We start from the raw sequence: 25,975 nt of genomic DNA, 5'->3' as shown, positions 1-25,975 counted from the left end.
AGTAACACAAGTGAATACATCACACCAAGTCTGTCCTGAATCTTGGAGCACAATGGGGACGTGTTTGGAAACTTATGAATGCCTTTTAATTTTTTTTTTTTTCAACGTTTATTTATTTTTGGGACAGAGAGAGACAGAGCATGAACAGGGGAAGGGCAGAGAGAGAGGGAGACACAGAATCAGAAACAGGCTCCAGGCTCTGAGCCATCAGCCCAGAGCCTGACGCGGGGCTCGAACTCACGGACCGCGAGATCGTGACCTGGCTGAAGTCGGACGCTTAACCGACTGCGCCACCCAGGCGCCCCAAGAAACTTATGAATGCCTTTCAAGTATGGCTTCCAGGTGGAGTGAGGCGCAGGGGTGGTCAAAGTCTTTCCGTGTAGCACAAGTCAGGGTGCTCACAGTCTCCCTTCTTTTCTTGACTCTGGACGCAGGACCCAGCACTCCGCTTGGAGGAAGCCGGGCCATCGGCTGCCACTGGTGCCTGCATAGAGTCGAGGGCTGCACTGCATCATGAACATGGCGGGAGCGCCTGCCGGCCTCAGGCCAGCCAGGCATCATGGGAGTCGGGGTGAGCGCCTGCCCTGGACTCAGGGGCTTCCGTGGCAGGGCGGACACAAGTTGTGCTGACAGAGATATCCAGGTTGACCCTGGTCTCTCCCTGAGCATCGAGCGGGCCCTCTGCTTCCTAGCTGGATGGCGATGCCTGGCCCCAAGTCACCTCTTTTATCTGTCCTGGAAGCTGGATGTCCTCTCCATTGCACACCTGCCCATCTGCAGGCTTCCTGGTGGTGGTGACAGTGGCAGGCTCCATGCTGTAGACCTGCTGCCTCTCCAAGGGGACATCCATGTGCGGCACATTCTGGCTGCTGGAGGGCAGTGTGTGCGGGAGCCTGAGTTTCTCCAGGGCTGCCTCCCGAGCCCGGATCTCTAAGGCCATTGGTGTGTGGACAGCCCATTTGGCCAGTGTGGGCTCCTCGGCTCCTGCAGAGCAAAAGAAAGTGCCATGAGCACCCGAGGGCGGTGAGCAGAAGGCGCGCCCAGTCCTTGGCCCCAGGTGCAGAACCGGCCCTCTGCAAGGAAGGCCAAGGACAGGTTCCTGGTGCAGTCCGTCCTGACATCTTGCCAGGAGGGCAGCTGCTTCTGCACAGGACATCTGTGTCTGCACACACAGCCCTGCTCAGCGGGTCAGCGGGAACCCTCCTCCACCTATCCCCCATGCTGGGATCCCCGTACTGGGCATCTCCTCGGACCCAGCAGCAATGCTCATGGCTCCTGGTGCAGCGGGCAGGCATTTCCCCACCCACACCCAGGATGACTGGTGGTGCCCACGGCCTTGTCCACCAGTTGTGGGTGCAGCACTGGCCCAGCCCACCAGCCACGTGCACGTCCCAGGCCCACCTGTGCCAGTACTCAGTGATGTCAGACTCACACCTGCTCATGTGACAGGGACCTCACCCCACCACATGTGGTTTTCAGTCACATTTCCCGGAGGATGGCAGCAGGTACGCACTTGTTTGTGGGTCTTCTGGGTTCCCTGTTCCCTGAAGTGCCTAGTCATCATGTGTCTACGTTTTTCCTGCTGGTGTCGTAGTACTTTGTGTCCTGGACACCAATTTTTGTCATCTATGTGTTACAAATATTTTCCCAATTTTTGACAGCCTCCCTTTGTATCTGGGTGTGATCTAATTTCTGTGCATCTTCCTTTAGGGACAGTGCCTTTAAGAAAATCTTGCTTAAGGACCCTCAGTCACCATGAGGACATAAGGACAGTACCAGGAGTGCCCGCGGGGGCTCAGTCTGTGAAGCATCGGACTCTGGGTCTCGGTTCAGGTCAAAATCCCACGGTTTCCTGGGATCGAGCCCCGCATCGGGCTCTGTGCTGACAGTGCTAAGCCTGCTTGGGATTCTCTCTCTCCCTGGCTCTCTACCCCTCCCCTACTCTCCGTCTCTCCCAAAATAAATAAATAAATTTAAAAAAAGAAGATAGTACCAAATATTATCTTCCAGTTTGTATAGTTGTCCCTTCACGCATTATGTCTTTAGTCCACGTGGAATTAATTTGTGTAAACGGTACAAGGTGGGGTCTGGTTTCATTAGTGTTATTCCCACATGGCACCAAATGTTTCCGCGTTTATGAAACAATCTACCCACCCCTGCTCGTCAGTCGCCCCACGCCAGAAACAGTGTCCCTGTGCCCACTGACGTGCTCGCGGCCCCTGCAAGCCACCACACCAGGCCCTGCGCTTATTTCTGCACGGGCACCACTCTGTCTTTGATTCACCAGCTTCGTGGAAGCAGCCCAGCCAGACATCCTAAATTGCTCCTTTTCTGCTTCTTGGCATTCTTGATCCTTTGCAGTTCCACACACATCTCAGACGCAGGGTTTCGAGCTGGCATCCTGCACTGGCCTCTCTGGGAGGCCTGGCACGCACTCCGTGAGCTGTGTCTGTCCGCACTCATCAGGCTCCTTAAAACGTCTCTCTGCAAGTTTTATCATTTTCTCCATGAGTCCGGCGTGTCTTTTGTTAGGTCTGTTCCTAGGGACATCGCTTTCTAAAAATGCTATGAAAATGGTCTATTTTTCACTCCCTAACATTCCTTACTTCTGTGTGAAGTGCCTGTTTCACTTTCACCTTAAAACGTGCATCAGCCAGGAGGGCAGCCCTGGGCTGATGGCTCCCTGTACTGCGGGCAGGACTCCACTCTGCTGTAGCTTCTGTTACAATGAGTGTAGCTAGTCGATATTCCCTGGAAGGACTCCCCTTTTTTATCGCCAAATATTTAAAAATACGCATTTTATTTGTCTCTGGAGTGTGCCAGCTTGCTCACGACATATCTACAGTCTCATTTGCCGTTCCTGGACTCATTGGACCCGAGTGTGTGTGGGTTTGCAGTGCAGGGCCCTCAGCCCCACTGCCTCGCACAATGCCCCCCGAGCAGCACTCCTTGCGGGGGACTCCGCTCACACCACAGACCCAAGCCCCACCTCCGGTCACGCTCTCCGCCTGTCGTCCCTTCTTTGAGTGTCAGGTAACTTCTCCAGTTCCAGCTTCGAGCTCACGAACTCCAACTGTGACCCGTGTGCTACAAAACCCTCAGTCAGCTGCCCCACGTCAGTGGTATTTTCTGCAGCTCTAAGTCTTATTTGGTTTCTCTTCAAATACACATGCAATTTAAACAAGTTTTCTGTTCTCTTCAGATGTTTTTCCCTTTGCCTGTCGTTTCCCCAAACAACAACCACAGTTACTTTGCATTTGGTCCTTGAGCCCAGCTCCCAACATGTGTCTTTTTCGGTGGTGGCCTTGGCCTCCATGAGGGCGTGGCCATGTGGGATGAGAGCGGCTGGTATCTTCCCAGCTCCTGCGAGGGGAGCGCCTCTCGGCACCTGCAAACGGCTGGTCCACAATCACTTGGTGTTAATCCTCAGCTTGAGGAGTTTGGGGATTTTCTCAGCTCCTTTCGGCTCCAAGGTTCATTCTTGTGTCCTGTGGGAGGGGAGCACGGGGTTCCTCCGGGCTCACCACTACAATGCACATGTAGCCATTTGAGTCCCGATTTTACAGGATGACTTATCGGCCTTCCATTCTGGCTGCACCCTGAGCTTGGGCCTGTCTCTCCCTTATGTGAGGCCGTGAGAACCCGGCTCACCAGGGAGGCAGGGGCCCTTGGGACATAGGCTGCAGGTGCCCACGGGGCTCTCTGTGGGTTTTTTCTTTGCCTCCGTCCCTGGCTGAGGACGCCTTGTTCTTACCTGTCCACAAGCACCACACCCACATGGACAGTGTGCACATGCATGTGCCCGTGGCGTCAGTCCACTCAGGAGCCAACCTGCCATGTACCCAGACCTGAGGCTCAGGCTCCCTGTCACTTATGCCACTTGCTTGTATTTTATGTTTCTTAAAATCCAGCTTTGGCCCTTTCTGGAATCACGCAGAAATCAAACTCACCCTCTCAGCCTCCACCTCTTTTCTAGGAACAGGAGCCACTGACTCCTGCGGCCACAGGTGTGTTGAAAGGTCAGCCTCCACCTCTTTTCTAGAAACAGGAGCACTGGAGAATTGCACTGTGAGCTCTGAAGTGATGGTGGCAGCAGGAGGTGTCATCGTGGCCAAGGGTAGGTAGTTGTTTAAAAGCTGAGTGGTGAACATTTCCTTAGATGAGGTGGGGCCGTCTCAGAAGGACTCTGGAAGGGTCAGGCGAGTGAACAACGAAATCACCGTGCATTTCGGCAGACAGCGTGCGTGCGGGTGGTGGAGTCTGAGCCTCTAACAGAGCACATCAGGCCTTTGGTTCCAGTCACTAGTCAAACTCTCCGTGGCCCTCGCTCTGGTGCCATCATTAGGCTGGCCACCCCTGCACGTCAGGGTCCATGGCTCACATCGGCAGCCACAGCAACGCCATCCAGGGCCAGCTCCTACCTTGCAGGCACTCTGCCAGCGGGGCGTTCAGCCCCACGTCTTGCACCTGCTGCTTTGTGGCACACAGAGCAGGTGGTGGGGCTAGCATGGGGACGCCAGGCACCATTGGCAGACACTACGTGAGCCCAAGCTTGTCCTCCTTGCCACTGAGACAACAAGCGTCCTAGCCTTTGACTCCCCACCGGTGATTTCTCCCTCTCCTTGTTTTTCTGGAGAAAACATTTTCCTCTTTAGGGAATCAAACTTGGGTGGATGTCAACTCCCACACTGTGTGATGTCTTACCTGAAGCTGGGCCTTTGCCCTCAGCACTGTCTCCTTCCACAGGCAAACTCATTTCCTGTTGGTCCTTTGAGACCTGCAGAGAAATAACAGGAAATACGTGACATGGCATCTCTCGCACTGCCAAAGGGGACAGAATGTAGCAGCAAGAGCACAATTTGGAGATGGAGCCACGACGGGCTCTGGGACACTGGCAGCCATCTCGCCTCTTGAGTTCAGAGCACTCACTTGTATGTGGGGCTGCTGATGAGGCTGCGCTGGGGGGTGGCTTTTCCCTCTGCACGCACATCAGGACAGAGACAAGTGGTGCTTTTCCTGATGAGCAGGAGGGTCTCCTGGGGGCCAGCAAAGCCTATTTGGACCATTGGCATGGGGGGAAGACACAACACAGGCCGCCTCGTCTTGCTTGGCACCTTCTCTGCACAATCTGCTTGCTGGTGGTGAGTTCTGGCTACCCAGGGGCCCCGAATGTCTTCACACCATCTCTCGAAAGCAGGAGGTTTCTCCCTTGCCCTGGTGCTACTGGGCCTGCTGACGGTGACTTCAAATCCCCTGCACAGACGACAGGGGAGAGCCTGGCTCTTGCCAAATGGCCGGGGACGGTGCTCCTTCTGACTTACAGGGCTGTGTGCGGTGGGACTGGACTGTGCAGCTGTGCACAACTTTCCTTGGAAGGTTCTGCAAGTCCAGTGTCTCTAGGAGATCTCTAAACCCGTACATGCCTTTGTCCTCCTCCCAGAGCCAGCTCTTGAGAGTTAGTCAAGATACAAACTGAGGCATGAATGAGGTTAAATAGGAAGGAAATGAAAGGGGAACCTCATGAACAATGGCTCCCTGAAGAAGAGGAAGCAAACGGCAACAGACTGCAGAAAAGCCAGGCGTGAGGACAACGCTGTTGAGATGGACAGGCCCCCAGGGGACCCAACGCAGAGGCAGTTGTGGGAGCTGAGGTGGGGGCAGGGCTCCGACGGGTAAGAGGTGGGGGCGCCGGCCACAGAGGGCCACGGAGTGGGCAGCAACCTGGTAGAGGCAGGACGTGTAAGAAAAACCCACAGAAGGAGGTGATGGTGCTTGGAAGCAAAGGTGATCAAGGTATTACTGAAATGATGCCCCAGGGAAGCACACTGTTTGTTTAGAATGAAAACAGAAACACAATGGAGCCGGGCAGTGGAACAGTGGAGGCCTGCCTGCGGGGTAGAGATTTGTGGGGAGGTGGTGACACGTGTTCTCAGAGTGCACATCGGCATCCTTCACCTGAGGACAAAGCCAGGGAACAGGAAGCATGAGAGATTCGTCCTCCACAGATGTGACCACTGTGCTAAAGAGAGCCTTTGGGGTCAACTATTCCAGACTCTGAAGCCAGACCAGACACGGTGCACAGCACCAGGGAAGAGATGCTGTCCAACTCTCCCGAGTAAGTGGTGTCGACAAAGCAGCGACAACCCACCCTCGGTCGTCCTGTGGCGACAGGCCAACAGCCTTCATTCCTGTGCAGGCAGTAGGGACTCTGTACTCCAAAACTTGTCTGTTGTGCCTTTTGGTTGGTCTGGTCATGTCCCGAGGGGCCGGCACAAGGGCTCGCTTGCCCTGGCCCCCTTGGCAGCAGTAGCTGTCTTTGGGAGCATCTAATGGGACACTTATTCCCCCTATTTGCGGCCAGACATTGAAGGAAAACACTGGCTGACCACAGAGATAATGAGAGAAACTTTGCAACAACAAATACATGTTTTGCAAAAGTAGCTTGGGAGAGTCACAAACTGATAGTTCAACAAGCAAAGATCTACAATCCCAAGCAGTGGGAGAATCTGATGTCCAGACTTAACCACATTATAATACTCAGAATATACAGTTCTCAACAAAAAAATTATAAAACATCCAGAGAAACAGGAAAATATGGCGCATTCAAAGGAGAAAAATAATTTGACAGAATTTCCTGGAAGAAGCCCAGACATTTGAATTAGTAGTCAAGGACATTAGGTCAGTTATCTTAAATGTGCTCAATGAGCCAAGGTGAAGAATTAAAGGAAGCCATGAAAATACCGAATGAACAAAAGAGAAAATCAATAAAGAGATAGAATTACAAAAAAGAACCAAATTCTGCCACTGAAAAGTGTGAAATTAAAAATTAACTAGAAGAGTGAGTTCACAACAGAGCAGGAGGAGAAAGGATCGGTGAGGCTGAAGATAATTGAAATTCTCCAACCTGAGGACCAGGGAGAAAAATGGAACAAAGGAAAATGAAGAGCACCTGGCGGACCTGAGGCCCAGAAGAAGAGAGGGGGCAGAGAGAAAAAGTATCTGAAGAAACACTGCCTGCACGCTTTCCAAATCCCATGGAAGATATGGATCTACACATCCAAGAAGCTCAACAAACTCCAAGCAAGATAAACTCAGAAGGGTTCACACCAAGACACAGCACGGCCAGATTCTCAGAACCCAAAGAGAGGAGTCTGAAAGCATTGAGAGAGAAGTGGTTAATCACATACAAGGGGCCTCAGTAAGATCAACAGCTGATTTCTCATCAGAAACCATGGAGTCCAGAGGGCACCTTTCAAGTCCTGGAAGGAAAATCAATCTGCCAACCAAGAATTCTAAATCCAACAAAACCGTATTTTGGGAATAAAGAAGAAATTAAGATGTTCTTAGATAAACAAAAGCTGAGAGAACTCATGAGCAACAGACCTCCCCTACAAGAAATGCTAAAGGGAGATATTGAGGCTGAAACAGAGGCTCTAGACAGTAGATGAAATAAAGTACGCTCGGAAAGATAACCACACAGGTCGAGACATAAGCCAGGATTGTCGTACTTTGGTTTGTAACTCCTCTTCTTCTCTAGGTGACTTAAAAGACCAATTCACAGAATAATTATAAATCTTTCTTAATGGGCACACAATGTGGAAAGATGTAACAATATAAAGGAAGAGGTAGGAAGATGTAGAGGATCAGAGTACATATTACCGAAATTAACACAGTATTATTCAAACTAGACTCTTATAAGTTTAAGGTATTAATTGTAATCCCCAAGGTAACCAGTAAGAAGGTAACTAAAAAGTATAAGCAAAAGGAAAGAAGATGGGAATCACAATGGCACAGTATGCAAATTCAATTAAATACAGAAAGGCAGTAGTGGAGGAAGTATGGAATAAAAACTATACGAGACATACAAAAAAATAAATCAGTGGGGGAAAGAAGGTCCATTTGATGTTTAGCAAAAGCAGCTGGAACAACAGAAACCCACCTGGAACGGATGAAGCTGGATCCCTACCTCACACTAAGCACACCAATGACCCACAGAGTGAGGACTCAACTCTCAAAATCAAATGTTGAAAATTAGTAGTGGAAAGTATAGATGACTGTCTTTTAGAAGATTGGGTTCAAGATTAAACGAGACCAAAAAGCATTATCATAAAATATGCACAAGTGTGAGTGTGACTCTGACTCATCAAATGTTGAGTTCAGCTAAGCATCGAGTCGAGTTGCTGTGACACTCTATCTGTAATTCACCCAACTAATGAGGCATTTGTATCAAGCATCTATAAGGAACACAAATAAATCTATAAGAAAAGCAGAAACAGGCCAGGAGGAAAATGGGCCAACGACAAGAGCAAGCACTTCCCACAGAAGGAAATTCACATGGCTAATGCACATTCAGCACCATCGGTGGTGAGGGGAAGGCTGGGAGGGATCGTGAGCCGCCAGCCACACCACTAGGTGCCCCGGGTGTTGGGGACGACACGGACCTACGGGGCTCCGAATATGCATATGCTTCTGCGGGAGTGCAGACCGAGCACCCCTGTAGAAGAGTCTGGCCTTGTAGAAGAGATGGCCTACTGCTCATCACAGAGACCTGCATGGGGGCACACGTCCTGCTGGCCCACAGCAGAGGGGAGTTACAAGAAGCAGTCGCAGAAGGAAGGCAAATGAGCTCGGCCACCCGGGACAGGGAACCACCGTTTTGACCGAGAGGTGATTCCCCCAAATTCCAAACATCACATACACACTATGTCCTTTCTGTGAAATAAAGAGTAACCGATGTGTTGTGAGCATCTATTTTTTAGGAATACGTATGATGTGAAACACTGAAGTGAAAGGAAAACATGAGAACAAAGAGCGTGGCCAAGCCACGTACACAGAAGCAGACCACACGTGGCTGGGCCACACAGAAGCTGACCACATCAGGACCCTGCCTTTTTCTGGGGGGGGGTGGGGTGATGCTTCATCTGTTACCAAAAATAAATAAAATACTGAGTAAACTTAGGAAGCAGGTAATGCAGAGATCAGTGATGAGTCTGTGTCCTCAGATGAGGATTATAATTAATGGGCAGCGAGGTCCAAAGCAGGTGTGATGGGGGATGGGGGTTACCATTTACTGAGCACCAGTCCCAGCTGGACACTGGCAGCAGGACTCGGGACCCCACACAGAGTCCATGCATATCTTGCAAGCGTGGAGACCCAGGCACTCCAGGAGGTTAAAGAACTTACTCTGGGCTGTGGAACCAGTCACGCCTGCACACCAGAGTGGACTCCAAGTCCAAGTGTGTCTTATGGTGCCCATTTCTCTCTAATGATTCTGCTAAGAGCTACGGGCCTTGGGGTCGCCCGCAGAGGGGTGGGCCTGGCGTGAAGTGGGGGCACACAGGGTGTCAGGATTAAACGCGGGTTCCAGAATGAGCAGAGAGGAAGCCCCAGCCCGGGGAAGGGCGTGAGTTCAGTGAATGTGCATGGGCGGCTGAGCACCAGGGTCTGAGGGGCCCTCTCAAGTGCAGTCAAGCTCGAAGCCGAGGCTTCCAGCACATTGTCTGGAGCCTCGTGCTGTTACAGAAGCAACTCAGGCCCCACTGGCTGGGTGGCCTCGTGAGCCACCCTGGAAGGGAGCACACAGAAGGATGGACGGTGGGACCCGGGTCCTCCACAGCCCTGCCTTGCTGGGTTCTACACTCACTTGCTGGTGAGGCTGCCACCATACTGTGTCTACCTGTGTCTCCTGCCTGGCCACACAGGCCACCCCACACGCCCTGTCCTGGGGCCATGAGCGTATCATCTGCAGGCTTCCTCACTCAACCCCGTGTGTGGCTCACACGCTCTGTGTTGACCGTCAGTTATACACACCCCTTCTCTATCCCAACATTTATCCCCAACATTTATTACAAACACACAGAAAGTTGAAGGGATTACACAGAACACCCTGAAAACACCCACTGCTGAGAGTCTATCACAGCGGGCGTTCTGCTCTGTGTCACCTACCACGTGGCCATCACCAGCATGTGGCACCAGAGCACACATACGAGGCTTGTTTTAGGGACACCTGTCTGGGGACTCTGCTTCTCACACGCACGGGCCCCTGTCAGGAGCGTGATCTGCTCTCGCTTCTCCTCCTACTCCACACACACCGTCGGTGCTCTTTGTGTAGTGGCCCAGGCACCCAGTAAATGCAGAACACCAGTGCGACCAGCATCCAGGTATGGTGCTGAGCCCAGCTTACGAGGGAGCCCCAAGCCCTACATCTGAACACAGGCTCACCTTCAGCGGCAGGTGGTCCTCTGTGCCGGCAGCCAAGGTGGGGTGTAGGGTGAAGTCACTGGATGGCGACAAGGACACCTTGCTCCCAGTTAGGCTAGGGCAGAGCAGGGAAGGAGGAACACATTACAGAGCAGGCCCTCGCTGGGTGGGCTAGCACGTGGGGACCCTGCAGGCTCCACGGTGTCCGTGGACGTCTCCCCGCTGGGGCCCCCTCTTATCTGCAGGCTCGGGAGCAGGCAGCGCCTGGAGGCTGAGTGCCAGAGGGGGTCTCGCGCCATAAACATGCAGAAGGTTCATGCGAGAAGGACACTGCAGGCTTCCACCACCAGCGGAAAATTAAAACAAGCCACCCGGTGGATTTCTGCTGACAGAAATGCCTTTAAAACCAGACAGAAGCAGCTTCACCTGCATGATGGACCCTCCCCCTTATTCATATATTCACTGTTTGGCTGATTTGTACATAACCAGCAGACCATACACCCTAGACAAATAAACAGCCGGACAGAAGTACTCCCAATAAGTTTGTCTGCCAGCAACTGCCAGGAACACAGGCTGCATTAAGTCCTACAAGGTTTCCCCGTGATCGACGTCCCGGGGAGGCCCTGGGTGGGTGGGCCTCGAAGACTAAGACTCGGGTGAGGCCTCAGGAGCAGGCCACGGAAGGTGTCTAAAGCGCTAGCTGCTCAACTGGGTCCAAACTCTTTGGTTACCAAAGAAACATTTTCTGCAACAATCCCTGCGGGCCAGAGCGGGAGGTGTGTGTGTCTGTGTGTGTGTGTGTGTGTGTGTGTGTGTGTGTGTGTGTGGTGGGTGACATTCAAGTAAATAACTTGCCCTTTTTAATTTTACTTCAAATGCATTAAAGGGCACTTGGTACAAAGTTACTGAGGTTGTGAAGTCAGGATACAATATTCAGACACTTACAACTGCAAAATATTCCCCAGAACCATCCTTCCAGGAACACAGGGAGCCTGTGCTCTCCGTGTGCTCAGGGAAATGTAGGGGAGACAGCACGGACCTCGCTGACACGGGTGCTGTGAAGCCTCCTGTTACTCATACTCCAGGAGAAGATGACGTCTTGTCAAGGGGACGGTAGTCACCGTGTTTCGCTACACCTGATTTACTCTCTAAAATGTGTGCTTGAAGCCGGGCCACGATGTGAAAGGGGCCACTCTCTGTCTTTGTGGCACAGGAGGGGCAGAGGCCGTGTGCTCCCCAGGGGCCTGCGAGGTGCGGTCACCCACCTGGCACACGGCGAGCCCTGCCACTGCTGCACACGGTCATGGACCGCGGTGTCCTCTGCAAGCGGCACATGCTCACAGACAGAAAGTAGACGGGCATCGCTCACACCTGTGCACTAGCTCACATGTTACTTGTGAAGAACCTAGAGAGGTCTCATCGCAAGCTCCAGTGAGCGGAGTATGGCGAGCCCTTCGGGGGGCAGTCCGCATCTGTGACGTCAAGGGAAACCGGTTTGTCTTCGATCACGTCATCACAGTACCCCAAGGTTTCCCACAAAAGACTGTGTTCCTCAGGAATCACGGTGAAGGCTTTGAGACACGGGAAGCACCTGCAGGAGGCTCAGAGACTCACCTGAGGGCAGATAAAGTCAGGCTTCTGTCTGTTTTCTGTGAAGGAAGAAATGATTGTTCACAACAGGAAACAAGATGGAGTGGTCAATGTCGAGCTTATTGTTAAACACAACCCACATTCTTTATTACCCGATTTGGAGCAAATATCCTCAGGGTCCCGGGGTCAGGGAAGGGGTCTGTGAGGGAGCGCACTCCACAGCCAGTGCCCACACTGGCCAAGGGGCCCGCTCAGGACCGGTATGTGTCACACGGGGCCACCAGCGGGCCCTGACCTCTGTGGCAAGTCTGCATGCGGGCAGCTGCCAAGACTGAGGCGCACAGAAGAGGGGCCGCCTGAAGGACTCGGAGGGCTGAGGGGAGACACCCCAGGAGAGTCTGACCTTGACAGCACCTGGGTCTCAGGGCAGTCAATACCTAAGTATGGTATTTTTTTTTTTTTAGTTTTTTTTTATTTTTTAAAATATACATCCAAATTAGCATATAGTGCAACAATGATTTCAGGAGTAGATTCCTTAGTGCCCCTTACCCATTTAGCCCATCCCCCTCCCACAACCCCTTCCGTAACCCTCTGTTTGTTCTCCATATTTATGAGTCTCTTCTGTTTTGTCCCCCTCCCTGTTTTTATATTATTTTTGCTTCCCTTCCTTTGTGTTCATCTGTTTTGTGTCTTAAAGTCCTCATATGAGTGAAATCCTATGATTTTTGTCTTTCTCTGACTATTTCACTTAGCATAATACCCTCCAGTTCCATCCACGTAGTTGCAAATGGCAAGATTTCATTCTTTTTGATTGCCAAGTAATACTCCATTGTATATACCACATTTTCTTTATCCATTCATCCATTGATGGACATTTGGGCTCTTTCCATACTTTGGCTATGGTTGATAGTGCTGCTATAAACATTGGGGTGGATGTGTCCCTTTGAAGCAGCACACCTGTATCCCTTGGATAAATACCTAGTAGTGCAATTGCTGGGTCATAGGGTAGTTCTATTTTTAGCTTTTTGAGGAACCTCCATACTATTTTCCCGAGTGGCTGCACCAGCTTGCATTCCCAGTACGGTGTTATTTTTATTTCACAATGGATATCTGGTTGTTCCAGGACCATTTGTTGAAATTTTCACTTCTCCCCAAAGGATTGCCTTGGCCATAAATGTGAAGGCTTACTTCTAGAATTTTTATTCTATTCCATTTCTATTCCGTTGACTACACTAACCTGATTACTGTAACTTTTTAGTAAATTTTGAAGTCAGATTGTATAATTTTGTTCTCTTTTCAAAATTGTTCTGGCTACTCTAGGTACTCTGAATTTCCATGTACATTTTATGATCAGCTTGTTGGTTAAAACAACAACAACAACAACACACAAAAAAACAGAACCTCCTAGGAATTCAATAGGGATTGTACTATGTCCATAGATCAGTTTTGGGGGAAATGCTATCTTAACAATATTGAGTGTTCATATCCATGAACGTTGTATATCTTTCCATTATTTTAAATGTCTTCAGTTTCTCTCAGCAATGACTTATAACTTTCAATGTATAGACTTTACTACAGTTTTGTTAAATTCATTATTGTTAATGCTATTGTTAATAAAATAACTAATATTATTTTCAGTGGCATTTTTGCCAAATACAGAAATATGATTGGACTTGCTATTTTTTTTTAACAATACAAAGTCAAAAGATTTATTTTTTAACAACTGTTTCCATTCCAGATAATGGCAAATTACATAAAACATTTCTAGGTCAGCCAAGGCAATGGAGAAATTTTTACTTTGACCACGTGGTGGCAATTTGCTGTGGAGCTAGCTGGAGGCACACAGAGGTTCCTGACGCCAGGTAGGGACTGTATTTGATTTCAGGTGTGCTCTGGATAACACTGAAGATAAATGTCCCAGAGCTTACTGGAGAGCACTTTACCTGCCTCTTGCAAAGCTATTTCATCACTAGTAGTTTTGTTTTTTGTTTTGTTTGTATTTTAGAATCATGTTGTCTGTGATCAACACAGTTTCACTTTCTATTCTTTATTCCTTTTTCTTGTCTTATTGCCCCAGCTGGAACTTCAGTACATCCTTGCCTTGATCCCGGTTTTAAGAGGGATGTACTCAGTCTTTCACCAGGAAGTATGTTAGTTGTATTTAATAGGTGTATTGCATAGGTCAGAATGAAGATCTTTTCATTTCATTCCTGATTTGTTGAGAATATTTTTTTGTCACACGTAAGAGTTTCTTATTGGCAACTCCCTTTCTGAATTGACATCGCCATATTATTGTCATTTATCGTTGGTATTTTGTATAATGTCAAATAATTTTCACATAGCCATGGTACTTAATCCTGTATGCTGCTAGATTTGGTTTGCTAACACTTAATCAATGGTGTCTGTCTGTGTTTTCTTGAAGGATTTTGCCTCCTGATATTCTTTTGGGATGACATTGTCTGGCTTTGGTATCAGGTTGGAACTGGCCTCACAGAACAGGTCTCCCTTCCTCTATATTCTGAGAGGGTTTGTGTCATTATTTTTTAAAAATTCGGTAGAATTCGACAGTGTTGGTAATTTGTGTAAATTGGCTGGAAAGGTAACTACCTTTCTTAAGTGAGTAATGCATTTTTCAACACTGGAAGACGTAGAATGAATATACAAATGTTTAAAAGCTCCAGACCCCATGCTATTACTACTGTGGCACTAGAAAGCCATATGACCATATCTGGCATATACAGTTTTGAAAACAGAAGAAAATGTATCCTCAGGGGTGTGGGGTGGGGAGGGTTTAAGCCGGTGGGATCCTAAAGCTCCACGCACACCAAGAGGCGAGCCCAGCCATCAAAGTGGGATGATGATCTATCTCAGATAACCCACAGAGGGATTAAACGTGATGATGGATGAGAAGTGTCCAGCAGAGTGACAATGAACGGTCACAGCTTCCTTGGATTCCTGAGACAGGATGGGAATAAGGTGGCCCTGAGACTGCTCTACTACACATTCTAGAGGCGAGCTCCAGAGCCACACACCAGAGAGAGGGCTTCCACATGTTCACCTGGACACACATTATAACCAGCGGGGGTACATGGCCCTCACGGTCATACATGGTCAACACCCCACATCTTTGCTTCTTGTCCTTCATGTCACTCAGAAGCTGTGTGGCCACCACCACCCAAGAAGGGATGGCAGGGATGGGGCGCCAATAGATGCTATCACTGCCATAGCTACCACTGTGACCCCTGGAATGGAGCATCAGCCTGGTCTCCATGCATGTAAAGCATGTACTTGTTGGAAGGCTTGATGGGAGCGAGTGGCGGGGAGGGGTCATGCCATAATTGTGTTGGCTACGGTTTAAGCTGTGACTTGGCCAGTCACACACAGTCCCCACTGAAGACCGGCCTCCAGCATCTCCAACACGGAGCTCTGACTCCAGGCTCTGCGATGAACACAGTGGACCAGGTATGTCCCTCCTCCCCGCTGACCTGGGAGATGAGCAGGGGCACCCTTCTGCCGTGACAGTAAGTGGGTCACTGAGCCCTTCCTGGCCAGAATCCCGCCAGCTTGCTGGAGTGCACACATGTCACCCAAGCACACGTGTGATGCTTCCGTTCCAGTAGCACCCATTTTTCCGTCATGTTTCTCTGCTCACACACATGCCCTGTGTTTTAGATCGTTTGTGCTGCCCGCCTTGTTTCCCTTTATCCCCCTCCCACCACTGTCCTGTTCGAGCAGTGTCCCCAGAGGACACCATAAATGCCTTAAACCAGCCAGACAAGCAGGTCCAAATACTGTCCTGCCCTTGCTCTTGTGGGGAGCTTAGACTCAGCACTGGACCCCACCCCCGTGTTTGAGGCTCACTCACGCACGGCCGTGCCTCACTTACCATCACCCACGACGAGTCCTCCATGAACGTGTTGGTGGAGGAGGGTGGACCTGAGTGCACATCCGGCAGCAGGTAGTTGAACTTCACTCTGTGGGATGGCAGGGGGAAGGGGAGACACTCATCAACAAGGACGGCCACTGCTTCCTGGAGGGGATGCTGATGGCTGCCGGAAACCACAGGCCACAGCATCACACAGCCTCCTTACCACCCTTTCCCCTCAGGTCCACTGCATGGTGGGAGACCCCGGGAGGGCAGGGGAGGAGCACCTAAAGGGAGAGCTGCAGGAGCAGCAGGGGGTGTCAAGAAGAAGGGGTGCCCCTGCAGATCAGGAAGGGATTTGGGAAGAGACCCTGGGTTTGGAAGGAAAAAGATGTTCAGGAATTACCAAGAGCAATGGTGGGGATGTAGGTCGTGGGACACTCAGCTAACTGAACTGTGCAAGTGGATTGAACAGTGTCCACCAATGACCTCACATTGCTGTAAGGGGGGTTTTCAGATGCAGCGACTCTAGCAGCTCAAGGTGTCATCACCTGAGACCAGGGTCAGCCCGATGACCGCGTCCGTGCAAGAGGACAGGCCCTAAGCCCAACTACTGTGTCCGTGCAAGAGGACAGGCCCTCAGCCCAACAACCGCATCCGTGCAAGAAGACAGGCCAGCCCTCGGCCCGACGACTGAGTCTGTGCAAGAAGACAGGCCTTCGGCCCGACTACCACGTCCATACAAGAGCACAGGCCCTTAGCCCAACGACCGCATCCGTGCAAGAAGACAGGCCCTTAGCCCGATGGCCGCGTCCATGCAAGAGGACAGGCCAGCCCTCGGCCCGACAACCATGTCCACGCAAGAGGACAGGCCCTAGCCCGACTACCGCGTCCATGCAAGAGGACAGGTAGGCCCTCAGCGGGATGACCACTTCCATGCCAGAAGACAGGCAGGCCCTTGGCCTGACAACCGAATCTGTGCAAGAGGACAGGCAGGCCCTCCTGGTTCGTTAATTTTCAATCATTCTTGCCAGAAAGGGGCAAAATGGGAAAACTGAAGAGACAAAGGGAAAACAGCATCAGGTACGAGCCAAGGAGAGAAGCCAAGTGCAGGTCCTATGACTGGGGACATGTCGAGGTGAGTCCGGCTCCAGCCTCCAGAGCAGTGAGACAGTACATTTCTATTTTTTAAGCCACCTGTTTTGTGGTCCTTTGTCAGGGCAGCCCTGGCAGACCGAGACCCTCACCCTAATGTGAGCATATTTCTCATTTCTCCATGTTCTGAGGTGACTTTCCACACTGGTACAGTTTCAAAGTGGAGACCAAGTGCACGTTTTAAAATGTGTGCTTACCCTGGGTCGTGACCTTCATAATGGGCCACTTTCTGCTTCTGTGACTTTGCAGGGGTGCACTTTGGGTGCGTGTGTGCCTGCAGGGCTGTCCTCTGTGTGACTCCTCGCAGGCTCAGAATGAGCAGGCATGGCTCAGGAGCGACGGGAAACTAGGTATTATCGGAGGTCATAAAAAGGAGGCTGGGACCCGCTCCCCACACGTTCTCCGACTGACACACAGAATAAATGAGCGCTGACGCTGGCGTGCTAGTTCAGATGCGAGTTGTCCACAGGGAGAGAATTACTACATTTCCCCAAGCACGTGGAGCGCAAAAGGTCCCTGTGTAGCTGTACGTGGTACTGTTACGTTAAACAGAGTTATTTCCTACTGTGTTGTCACATTATTTAAAAATATCCCATCAGAGATGAGTCACTTTCCAAAGCAATTTGACTTAAGATCGCGTAGCCATTTTCATTCAGAGAGAACAAGTCCAACAAGCTCACAACCTACCTGGGTGAGGGTGATTTCAGGTCACCTGTGGCTGCCTGTAGGGGTAAAGGAAAAAGAAGAAGAAATTGTTGGTACTGAGGCTATTCGTAGGAAATCAAGTCCGTCATTAGTTTCAGGTGCGTGTGGCTCAGAGCCTTCCTAGGAAGGGGTCTCTGTGTGGGGGTCGCTGTGTCAGAGGTTAAGAATACATTGAAGATTTTAAGAAACTGTCAAACTACTTTCCACAGTGGTATCACTGTAAACCCCCGACGACTTTGCACACCTAGCTACGGGCCTCCGGTTCCTCTGTGTCTCCCACTCCTGGTGCCGGTAGCCTTTCTCAGGGAGCCGTTCCAACTGTCTTACCGAGGCTTTAGTTGCACTTTCCTAGTGGTGAATGATGTTGAACATCTTGTCAGGTGATTATCTGCCACCCATATATCCTATTTGGTAAAGTTTATTAGAATCTTTTCCCCATTTTAAAAATGGGGCCGTTTTCCCCTATTAAGTGTTGAGAGTTGTTTATTTATTCTGGATTTAAGTACAGGCTTTGCAAATATTTATTCCAACCTGTGACTTACATTTTTATTTTTGCAGTGGTGAATTCTGAACAGGAAATGCTTTCTTTTATAAAAAAGTCAAATTTTCCATTTTCTTCATAGTGGTTTTGGTACCCATATTAAAGAAAACTTTGTCTACCTCAAGATCACAAAGGTTTTATTCTGTTTTCTTCCTAAAGTGTTATAGGTTAGCCCCTAAATTCAGAACTGTGGTTGATTTTGAGTTATTTTTGTGTGTATGGTGAGAAGCAGCTATTAAGCTCTTCCCCGCCCTCTTTTTTTGCATATGGTCATCCAGTTGTTCTGGCACAGCTTATTAAATATACTCTCATCTCTCCCTGTTTAATTATCCTGGCACCTCTGTTTAACACCCACTGATCAGGTTTTATTTCTGGACTTTCTATTCTGTTCCCTTGACCTGCATGTCTACCCTCACTGGGCACACCACCCTCACGGCTCACACTGTCCTGACTACTGTAGCTTGATAGTTCATTTTTAAGTCAGATTGAGTAAGTCCTCCAATTTGCTGCTTCTTTTTCTAAATTCTTTTGGTCACTCTACGTCCTTTGGATTTCTGTATCTATTTTAGGGTTGGCTTGCTATTTCCTGAAAGAAAAAAGCTTGCTGGAAACTCAATAGGGCTCATGGTAATTATGTAGATCAATTTTGGGGGGAGTTTTCTATCATGACAATATTTTGCGTTCCAGTCCACGAATATTCTAAATCTTTCCGTTTATTTGGATTGTGTTCAGTTTCTCTCATCAATAGTTTGTAGCTTTAAGTATACACATTTGGTGCTTGTTTTATTTTATTTTATTATTTTCAATGCTATTACAGATGGAACGGTTTTCTTAATATCATTTTGAGATTTTTCATTGTTAGTATACAGAAATATAATGGGGGTTATTATATTCATTTTGTATTCTACCACCTTGCTGAGCTATCTTATTATTTCTACTATATTTTTTTGCAGATTTGTTAGAAGCATGTTTCCTGCAAATAAAATCAGGTTCATTTTCAAATCTATATGTCTTTGTATTTCTTGCTGTATTACACTGGCTGGAACTTTAGTAAAATGTCAAATAGAAGTTTGAGGTGGACATTCTTGCCTCAGTCTCAATCTGTGAAGAGCAGACATAAACAGACACACACACACACACCCCTTACTCCACGTCTGTGTCCTATAGTTATTCCCTAACACTTTTTTAAGAATGGACAATTTCAAACACCCAGAAAAGTGGAAAGGATTGTATAAGAATGCCCAAACACTCAACTTCTAGGTTCTATCATCATTAAAATTTTGCTGTGAATATTTCTTTTTAACCATGTGACTATCCATCCATCATTTTATTTTCCGGTGCTTTTCAAAGCCAGCAGGACACAGACATCAATACCCTTCGTTAAAGCACACGGATGCCACTTCAGTCTTCACACACCCAGATTGCATTGCATTTATCTCTTTCTCCCCCCTTACACACACACACACACACACACTATAAGCCCTACAGTTAAGGATATTTTCTGTCAGTTTTTCTTCTCTTCTCCCTCCACCTTTGTTCCCATATGAGTAACATGCCTGGGTACTGGGTAAATGCTTCAAATCGGTCAAACAAGCAATCCCAAGCGTTTTCTGTCCTCATTCCGGGGGCAGCCTGAGACCTTTCACGTGCCCAGCGGCTCTCACCTGCAGCGGGGAGCTCTCCTGGCACGTGGTGATGGTGGAACGCAGACCCGGGCACCTCGGCTGCGGCGGGGCCTCCTTGCGCTGCTCTCTACAGGGATGGGGCAAAAGGGAGGACAGACTTCCATGAGCAAAGAAGGGCCTTGCTTTGTGTAGTGAGCTCAGAGAGCACCGCTGACAGCTACAAAGCTCCATGCACTGGCCGCCATCGTGACATGCTCATCTGCAGAGCCTCAGAGCCAGCAGCTCCTGGGAGGCCGTCCGTGTGCCCTCGGGTTGGCGGCACAACGGAGGACACGGCACAGGAGCACCATCCATAAAGGTCTATGACTGCTTGCCGGTGGGAGGCCACAGGGGCGCTTCTTCCTGCTGTGGCACCCCCACGCTGGGCCACTGCGTTCTTGAGTCTGTGGGTGCAGCAGGGCTCAGTTACAACTGGACAAAGTGACCTGCCTTGGAGACCATGGCATTGTCACTTTGTGCTCATTCCTTGCGGCAACTGTAGGAAACTGAGGACTGTCCTTGATTACCCAAGTAGGTCCAATGCAATCACACGAATCCTTAAAAACTGAGAAATGAGGAAAAAGAGGAAGTCCGAGAGATCTAAAATATGAAGAGACTAGACCCACCATTACCAACTTAGAGATGGAAGGGCCACGTAGCAAGAGTGGGAAAGCAACAGCTGCACTGGCATTCTCTATCTGCCCGGAAGCAGACTCTTCCCCATAACCTCCAGAAAGGAGGGCTGACCTGGTGAGCCGTGACTGTCGCCTTGGGAGGCACCAATCAGGGACCCAGCTGAGCTTGCCAGGCACATGACCCACAAGCACTTTCAGACGAGTCTTAGTTCAAGCCACTACATTTGTGGGAATTTGCCAGATAGCAATAAAAAATTAATACAAGCCACTTGATGGACATTAGCTGAGCAGAACACCTGTAGAATTAGGCAAGAAGTATCTTCACACGTGTGATCCTACTTTTGCAGCAGATTAATGGTCCAGAGGAAACACTCCCAATAAATTGGTCTGATACCTACTAATAGAGAGAAGCACCTTAGAGAGTGCTACACTAAGTTCTCCCCTAAAATATACCAGTGATTTACATCATGGAACTCCACAGGCACTTACTGAGTGGATTTTTCTTTTGGGGGGATTGACAGAGTGCCACGTGATTTAAAGATACTCTTTGATCTCTTGGAGCTGACATTCTGACAGTGGGCTTTGCCTAACATGTAAGGCTGTGAGTGTCCAGGTCAAACTAGGGACACTTCTGCAGGAAAGAGAGGCCACTGGGACAGATGGCCCAGCGCATTGAGAAGGCTTGTCTCTCAACACAATCGACCTTTCAATACAAAGGTTAGCAGCTCACTTTCCAGTTGGAGAAGGGAACACTATAGTGATTGAAAATAAGGAATAACATTCCAGAAATGAGGAATATGGTCCCTCCCAAAGATGAAGTGACTTATGTTCATAAAATTATGTTTCTTTTTCTTTTAACTATGTCCACAATGTATGGAATTTTTTTTTAAGTTTATTTATTTATTTTGACAGAGAGAGGCCTTGGGGAGAAGGGGCAGAGAGAGAGGCAGAGAGAATCCCAAGCAGGCTCACTGCTGCCAGCACAGAGCCCAATGTGGGGCTGAACCCCACAAACCGTGAGATCATGACCTCAGTAGAAACCAAGTGTCCCATGCTTCACCGCCTGAGCCACCCAGTGGCACCACAATATATGGAATTTTTAAAAGGGGCTCTAAAGAGTTGAACAATGTGATTACAATTTTATAAAACCAAAGCATTGTGAGTATAACTCACAAAATAATACTAAAACAGAACTTGGAAGACAGTCCTCGGAGCACCAGCAGTGACTGCAGTGCGTGGGGCGGCCAGAGACTTGAGGTCCCCAGTTCCTGCGCAGTGTCCACACCGACTGCCCGAAAACGGGGTTAGTCTCAGTTGCTTCTAGAGGCGGCTGGCCCCCAGGCTGGACAGGGCGAGGGGAACGTGCTCAGATTGTACCTAAAGGACCGCAGTGTGGCAATGCTTCAAGTGAAACTCCCAACGACCCAGGTTTTCCCAGAAGCATGGCTACCGGGTGTCTAAGGAAACAAATGCAAAAGGAATGAGCGGATTCTTTGGAGGGATTCCCGATCCTCGGTCAAGAACCAGCACCAGCCCTGCGACCTGCCCAGCTCCGCCAGAACATGGGAGTCGCCCCCACCCGTTTCTGCCAGGGCCGAACTTCCGAGAGCACCACAGAACTGGGGCACTTCCGGCCCGCTCCCCCAGGGGAGACCGACTTCTGGGGCAGTTTCAGGGCTTGGAGCTGAGACCATGCGGCTCCGCTCGCTCCCGCCTCTAAGGAATGTTTCCTGTAACTCCACTTCGAACTCTGCCTTTCTCACAACTGCATGAAAACTATTTTAAAAATTATACGGAAACTAAAAACGTGGAGGAATTGTCAACAACTATGGAAACTAAAGAATGCCGAGGGCGTTCCCCTGCTGGACGTTCAGGGTGAGGCACGGCCGGAAGAGGGTCTCCTGGGGGAGCCGGGGGCACTAGGTCCTGGGCAGATCCACCTTAGCCCCTGTCTCCGTGAACACACAAATTCAGGACGGCTTGGAAATCAAAATGCAAAGCGAATAAAGCTGGTGAAAACACTAGCAAAGAATGTGGATATTTGTATAACCTTGGAGTAACGAAGACTTTTTAAAGCAAGACAGTTGAGAGCATATAGTATTTGTCAGACAGATAAAACAACTCTAGTAAGCTTACACACTTACCTACGTGCAGACAGACTCAGGTCATCTTCTTGCTGTGAGCAATAAAAATTCATAACGTGAAAAAGTTGTTGACACTGGGCTTAGTCTTATACACGATTCAAGTCAGTTATTAGTTAATTTTGAGTAATGGTGCTTCAGCGTCCCTGGGTCCTAGGAAAGGATCTCACTGGGGGATAGCACCCCTGTCACATGAATACCTGTGTCTTCACTTCTAATAGTTAAGAAACTGGAAGTGGGATTGCTGACTTCAACGGTGACTATACATTTCACTTTTTAAGAAAACACCAAACTGCTGATCAAAGTGATATAATTTGGTATCTGCACTAGTAACGTAGGAGCCTTTCGATCTACAGCTTCACCAACGCTTTTTATTATTGGTTCTTTTGATTATAGCCATTCTACTGGATGTGTAATGGTATCTTACTGTGGTTTTGTGTTTTCTTAATGGTAACTGATGTCGATGTGCTTATCTGCTACCGTGGATCCTCCTTGGTGAACAGTTGGTTCAAATCTTTTGCGCATTTAAAAAGTTAAAACACTGGGTCATTTTTCTTATAATTAAATTTTGAATTCTTTATATATTCTGGGCACAAGTATATGATTTGCAAATATTTCTGCCTTTGGCTTATGTTTTCACTTTCTTAATGGTGCTCGTTTGAAAAGCAAATGTTTTTAATTTTGATGAGAAACAGCTGCATTAATATATGGGCCTAAAAGGAGTCAGCCCTGCTGGCTTGATTCTGTGGACAGTGAACGTACAAATGATATAACACACATGCACACCACACACCAAACACACATGTACTGCGCTGCACACACACACATACACTGCATCACACACACCATGTACACATGCACACATACACATGCACTGCATCACACACATGTACTCAGTCACACACACATGCACCGTATCTCACACTAAACACACACACACACACACACAAAACCACACACACATGCACTGCATCACATACTATGCACACACAACCACACACATGTGCATCACATTATACACATCATGCACTCACACGTGCAAACATGCAGTGCATCTCACACCAAACACACGCACGCACACACACTGCATCACACACACCACATACACATACACACATACACCTGCACTGCATCACACAATGTGCGCACACACACACACACACACACACACACACGGAATCAGAGAATTGTGCCAACACACAAGCAAAGGACTGTGAGAAGTTCCAGCTGCAAGGTGACACTGGGTGCTGCCCCAGGCCTGGATAGCGCAGATGGTGAAGCAGAGGGGCACCCGCTACCTGTGGCATGCTTATTTTGAAGGACAGCTCTTTCCTCCCTGCTGGAACTTTTGGAATGTTTTGATAGCGTTTCTGTATCACATACTCATATGTGCTCAACTTCTTGAACACTAGAGAGGAGAAAGGCGGAAACAGGCAGTTACAATTACGCAAGCGGGCAGAATGGCCCACAGGCCACAACCCGGTCTTCCAGGGCTTCCCCCCAGGGTGCCGGGAGCTGCCTCCTAACCTGGGGCGCTGGGGGGCTGCTGCATGGCCACCCCGGGGCCCACCTTGCCTGTGGGAGGCAAGCAGTAGCCCATCACAGCCCCAAGGCTGCTGGCGCCCCGTCCCAGGAACAGCTACCCTGCGGCCTTCCAGGCCCACAAAGCCAGTGTGGACCCGGACGCTGGCTCCGGCACTGTGGCAGAAGCACCCCAGGTCACTGAAAGGACATCTGAGACCCGGGTCTGTCAACAGATAGCACCGTCCACGAAACGGGTTCTGTGCCTGCTTCAACAGAGGCACCAATCCTCCCACTTCTCTCCCTAAAACCAACAAACACGAGGACAGATGGCTTCTAATTATTTCTGGAAAGGGATAAGGGCCACCCACGGAAGCCTAATTGCAGCTGGAGGGGCAGGCGGAAGGTGGGCTGCCCCCCACACCCGCGTGGAGCCCGTTCCCTTCCCTGGGTGGTTTGTACAAGGGCATCTGTCTGTGTTTGCTTTGGCTTCCTGATGAACTACACCTGGCTCTTACTGGTTCTCCCACCTCCCCCAGAACCTATGTGCGGGCGTAATTTGCATCTGGCCACATGCTCGCGAAAACACTAGTTCTCTGGCAGGGATTGCAGGGATGGCTGCCATCACCATCAGGTGGCAAGTACACACTGTGTGTTCCCCAGAGCTCACACTCGTCCTGAGTTTTGAGTAAACACCTTCGTCTGACAGTAATGAGAGGAGATGTGGCTGGGGAGGGAGGCCAGAGTGCGGTGTGCACTGAATGAGTGTCTGCCGTGTCCCCTCCAGCGACACTAGGTGTCAACACAACAGCCCGGGGCCGCTGGTCTTTGGGATGCTCTGTCCCCCGCTTGTGTGGAGGCGGCTTTCCCCACACCCCTGCTGCTGGTACCAGACATCTGTGCATCTTCCTGGGAGGTCTTGCCCTCACCAATGCTGCACTCCACTCGTGCTGCAGTGTCAGGATGTCCTTCCCCCAAACTTCAAAGAGGCATCCAGCTGCCCACAGCTTCTGACAGGCCCCCAAGCAGCCCCTACCCCCCACCTCAGGGTATTTGTGTCACGCCATTCCTTGGAGAGTGGGTGGCCCCAGCACCTTGCACAAGAGGTGAAGGGCGTCACTTCCATGACTGGGCTACAAAAGGCCGGCTGCCCCCTCGTGCTGGAGTGTCCTGGTGGGAGGAGGCACCGGCCAACAACTCATGGGGAACTGAGGCCAGGAACTGGCCTGCCAACACCCTGGCGTTGAACCTAAACGTGGGTCCCAGTCGGATGAGACCACAGCCCTTCCTCACACCTGGAGGAAGCCTTGTGGCCGAGCAGGGCCAGTGGACCCAGCTAAGCTATACTGAACCCATGACCCACAGAGACTGCAAGGTGATAACTCTGTTACTTCAAGCAGGGTAAGTTTACTATAACAATAGCTAATATCCCAACTTTTTCTGGAAGTCTGTGCTTTGCTGTCCAAATACCCTGTAAACAGCACCTTGAGCCATAAGCTCCGTGTGCATCTCCCTCCCCTACCCCCACAGTGAGTGTGGCACCACCACCCTCCCTGTTGCTTGGGTTGGGGCTCTCTGGTCCCTGTGCCTGGATCTCCCATTGGCCATCTGTCCCGTGGACCTGTTCTCCAGTCTCACATCCGTCTGTCCTGAGTGGCCGCAGTGGACTTCTGGACCTGCCCAGCTTGCCACCTGCTGGCTGTACTGTATGCTGCAGCTGGGGCACTGTCCCCAAATTCACCCTTGTCCCCATTGGCCAGTGCGTGGAAGCTTTTAGGATAAGGGCCTGGGCTGACCCACCTCTGGCTCTGGGTGCTGATTCCGGCCCTGGCTCTGCTGAGGACACTCCCTGTGCCAGACCCGCTCTGGCAGCCACATAGGGCCCCCGCTGCCACCTTCTCCCTTGCAGAAGCCACAGAGAGAATTCATGCCCTCCCCTGGGCCACGGCGTGGTGGGG

General features: G+C 49.9%; 1 protein-coding gene across 1 annotated transcript in view; it reads right to left on the bottom strand.

The window, feature by feature from the left end:
- Positions 1-323: 323 nt before the first annotated feature.
- LOC123606120 (palmitoyltransferase ZDHHC11-like) overlaps positions 324-25,975 on the bottom strand; it is a 37,567-nt gene continuing 11,915 nt past the window's right edge. Inside the window, exons 7-15 of the mRNA XM_045494073.1 lie at positions 23,795-23,904; positions 22,500-22,531; positions 19,721-19,808; positions 17,498-17,532; positions 15,677-15,764; positions 11,815-11,849; positions 10,222-10,315; positions 4,705-4,777; positions 324-984 (exon numbers count right to left, since the gene is read on the bottom strand). Of these exons, the coding sequence (XP_045350029.1) occupies positions 689-984; positions 4,705-4,777; positions 10,222-10,315; positions 11,815-11,849; positions 15,677-15,764; positions 17,498-17,532; positions 19,721-19,808; positions 22,500-22,531; positions 23,795-23,904 (851 nt within the window). The 3' untranslated portion in view covers positions 324-688. The remainder of the gene's footprint in view (positions 985-4,704; positions 4,778-10,221; positions 10,316-11,814; positions 11,850-15,676; positions 15,765-17,497; positions 17,533-19,720; positions 19,809-22,499; positions 22,532-23,794; positions 23,905-25,975) is intronic.

This window comes from Leopardus geoffroyi, chromosome A2 (assembly GCF_018350155.1).
Source record: "Leopardus geoffroyi isolate Oge1 chromosome A2, O.geoffroyi_Oge1_pat1.0, whole genome shotgun sequence".
In the NCBI taxonomy this organism is placed as follows: Eukaryota; Metazoa; Chordata; class Mammalia; order Carnivora; family Felidae; genus Leopardus; species Leopardus geoffroyi.
This window is presented reverse-complemented; position numbering and strand designations above follow the sequence as displayed.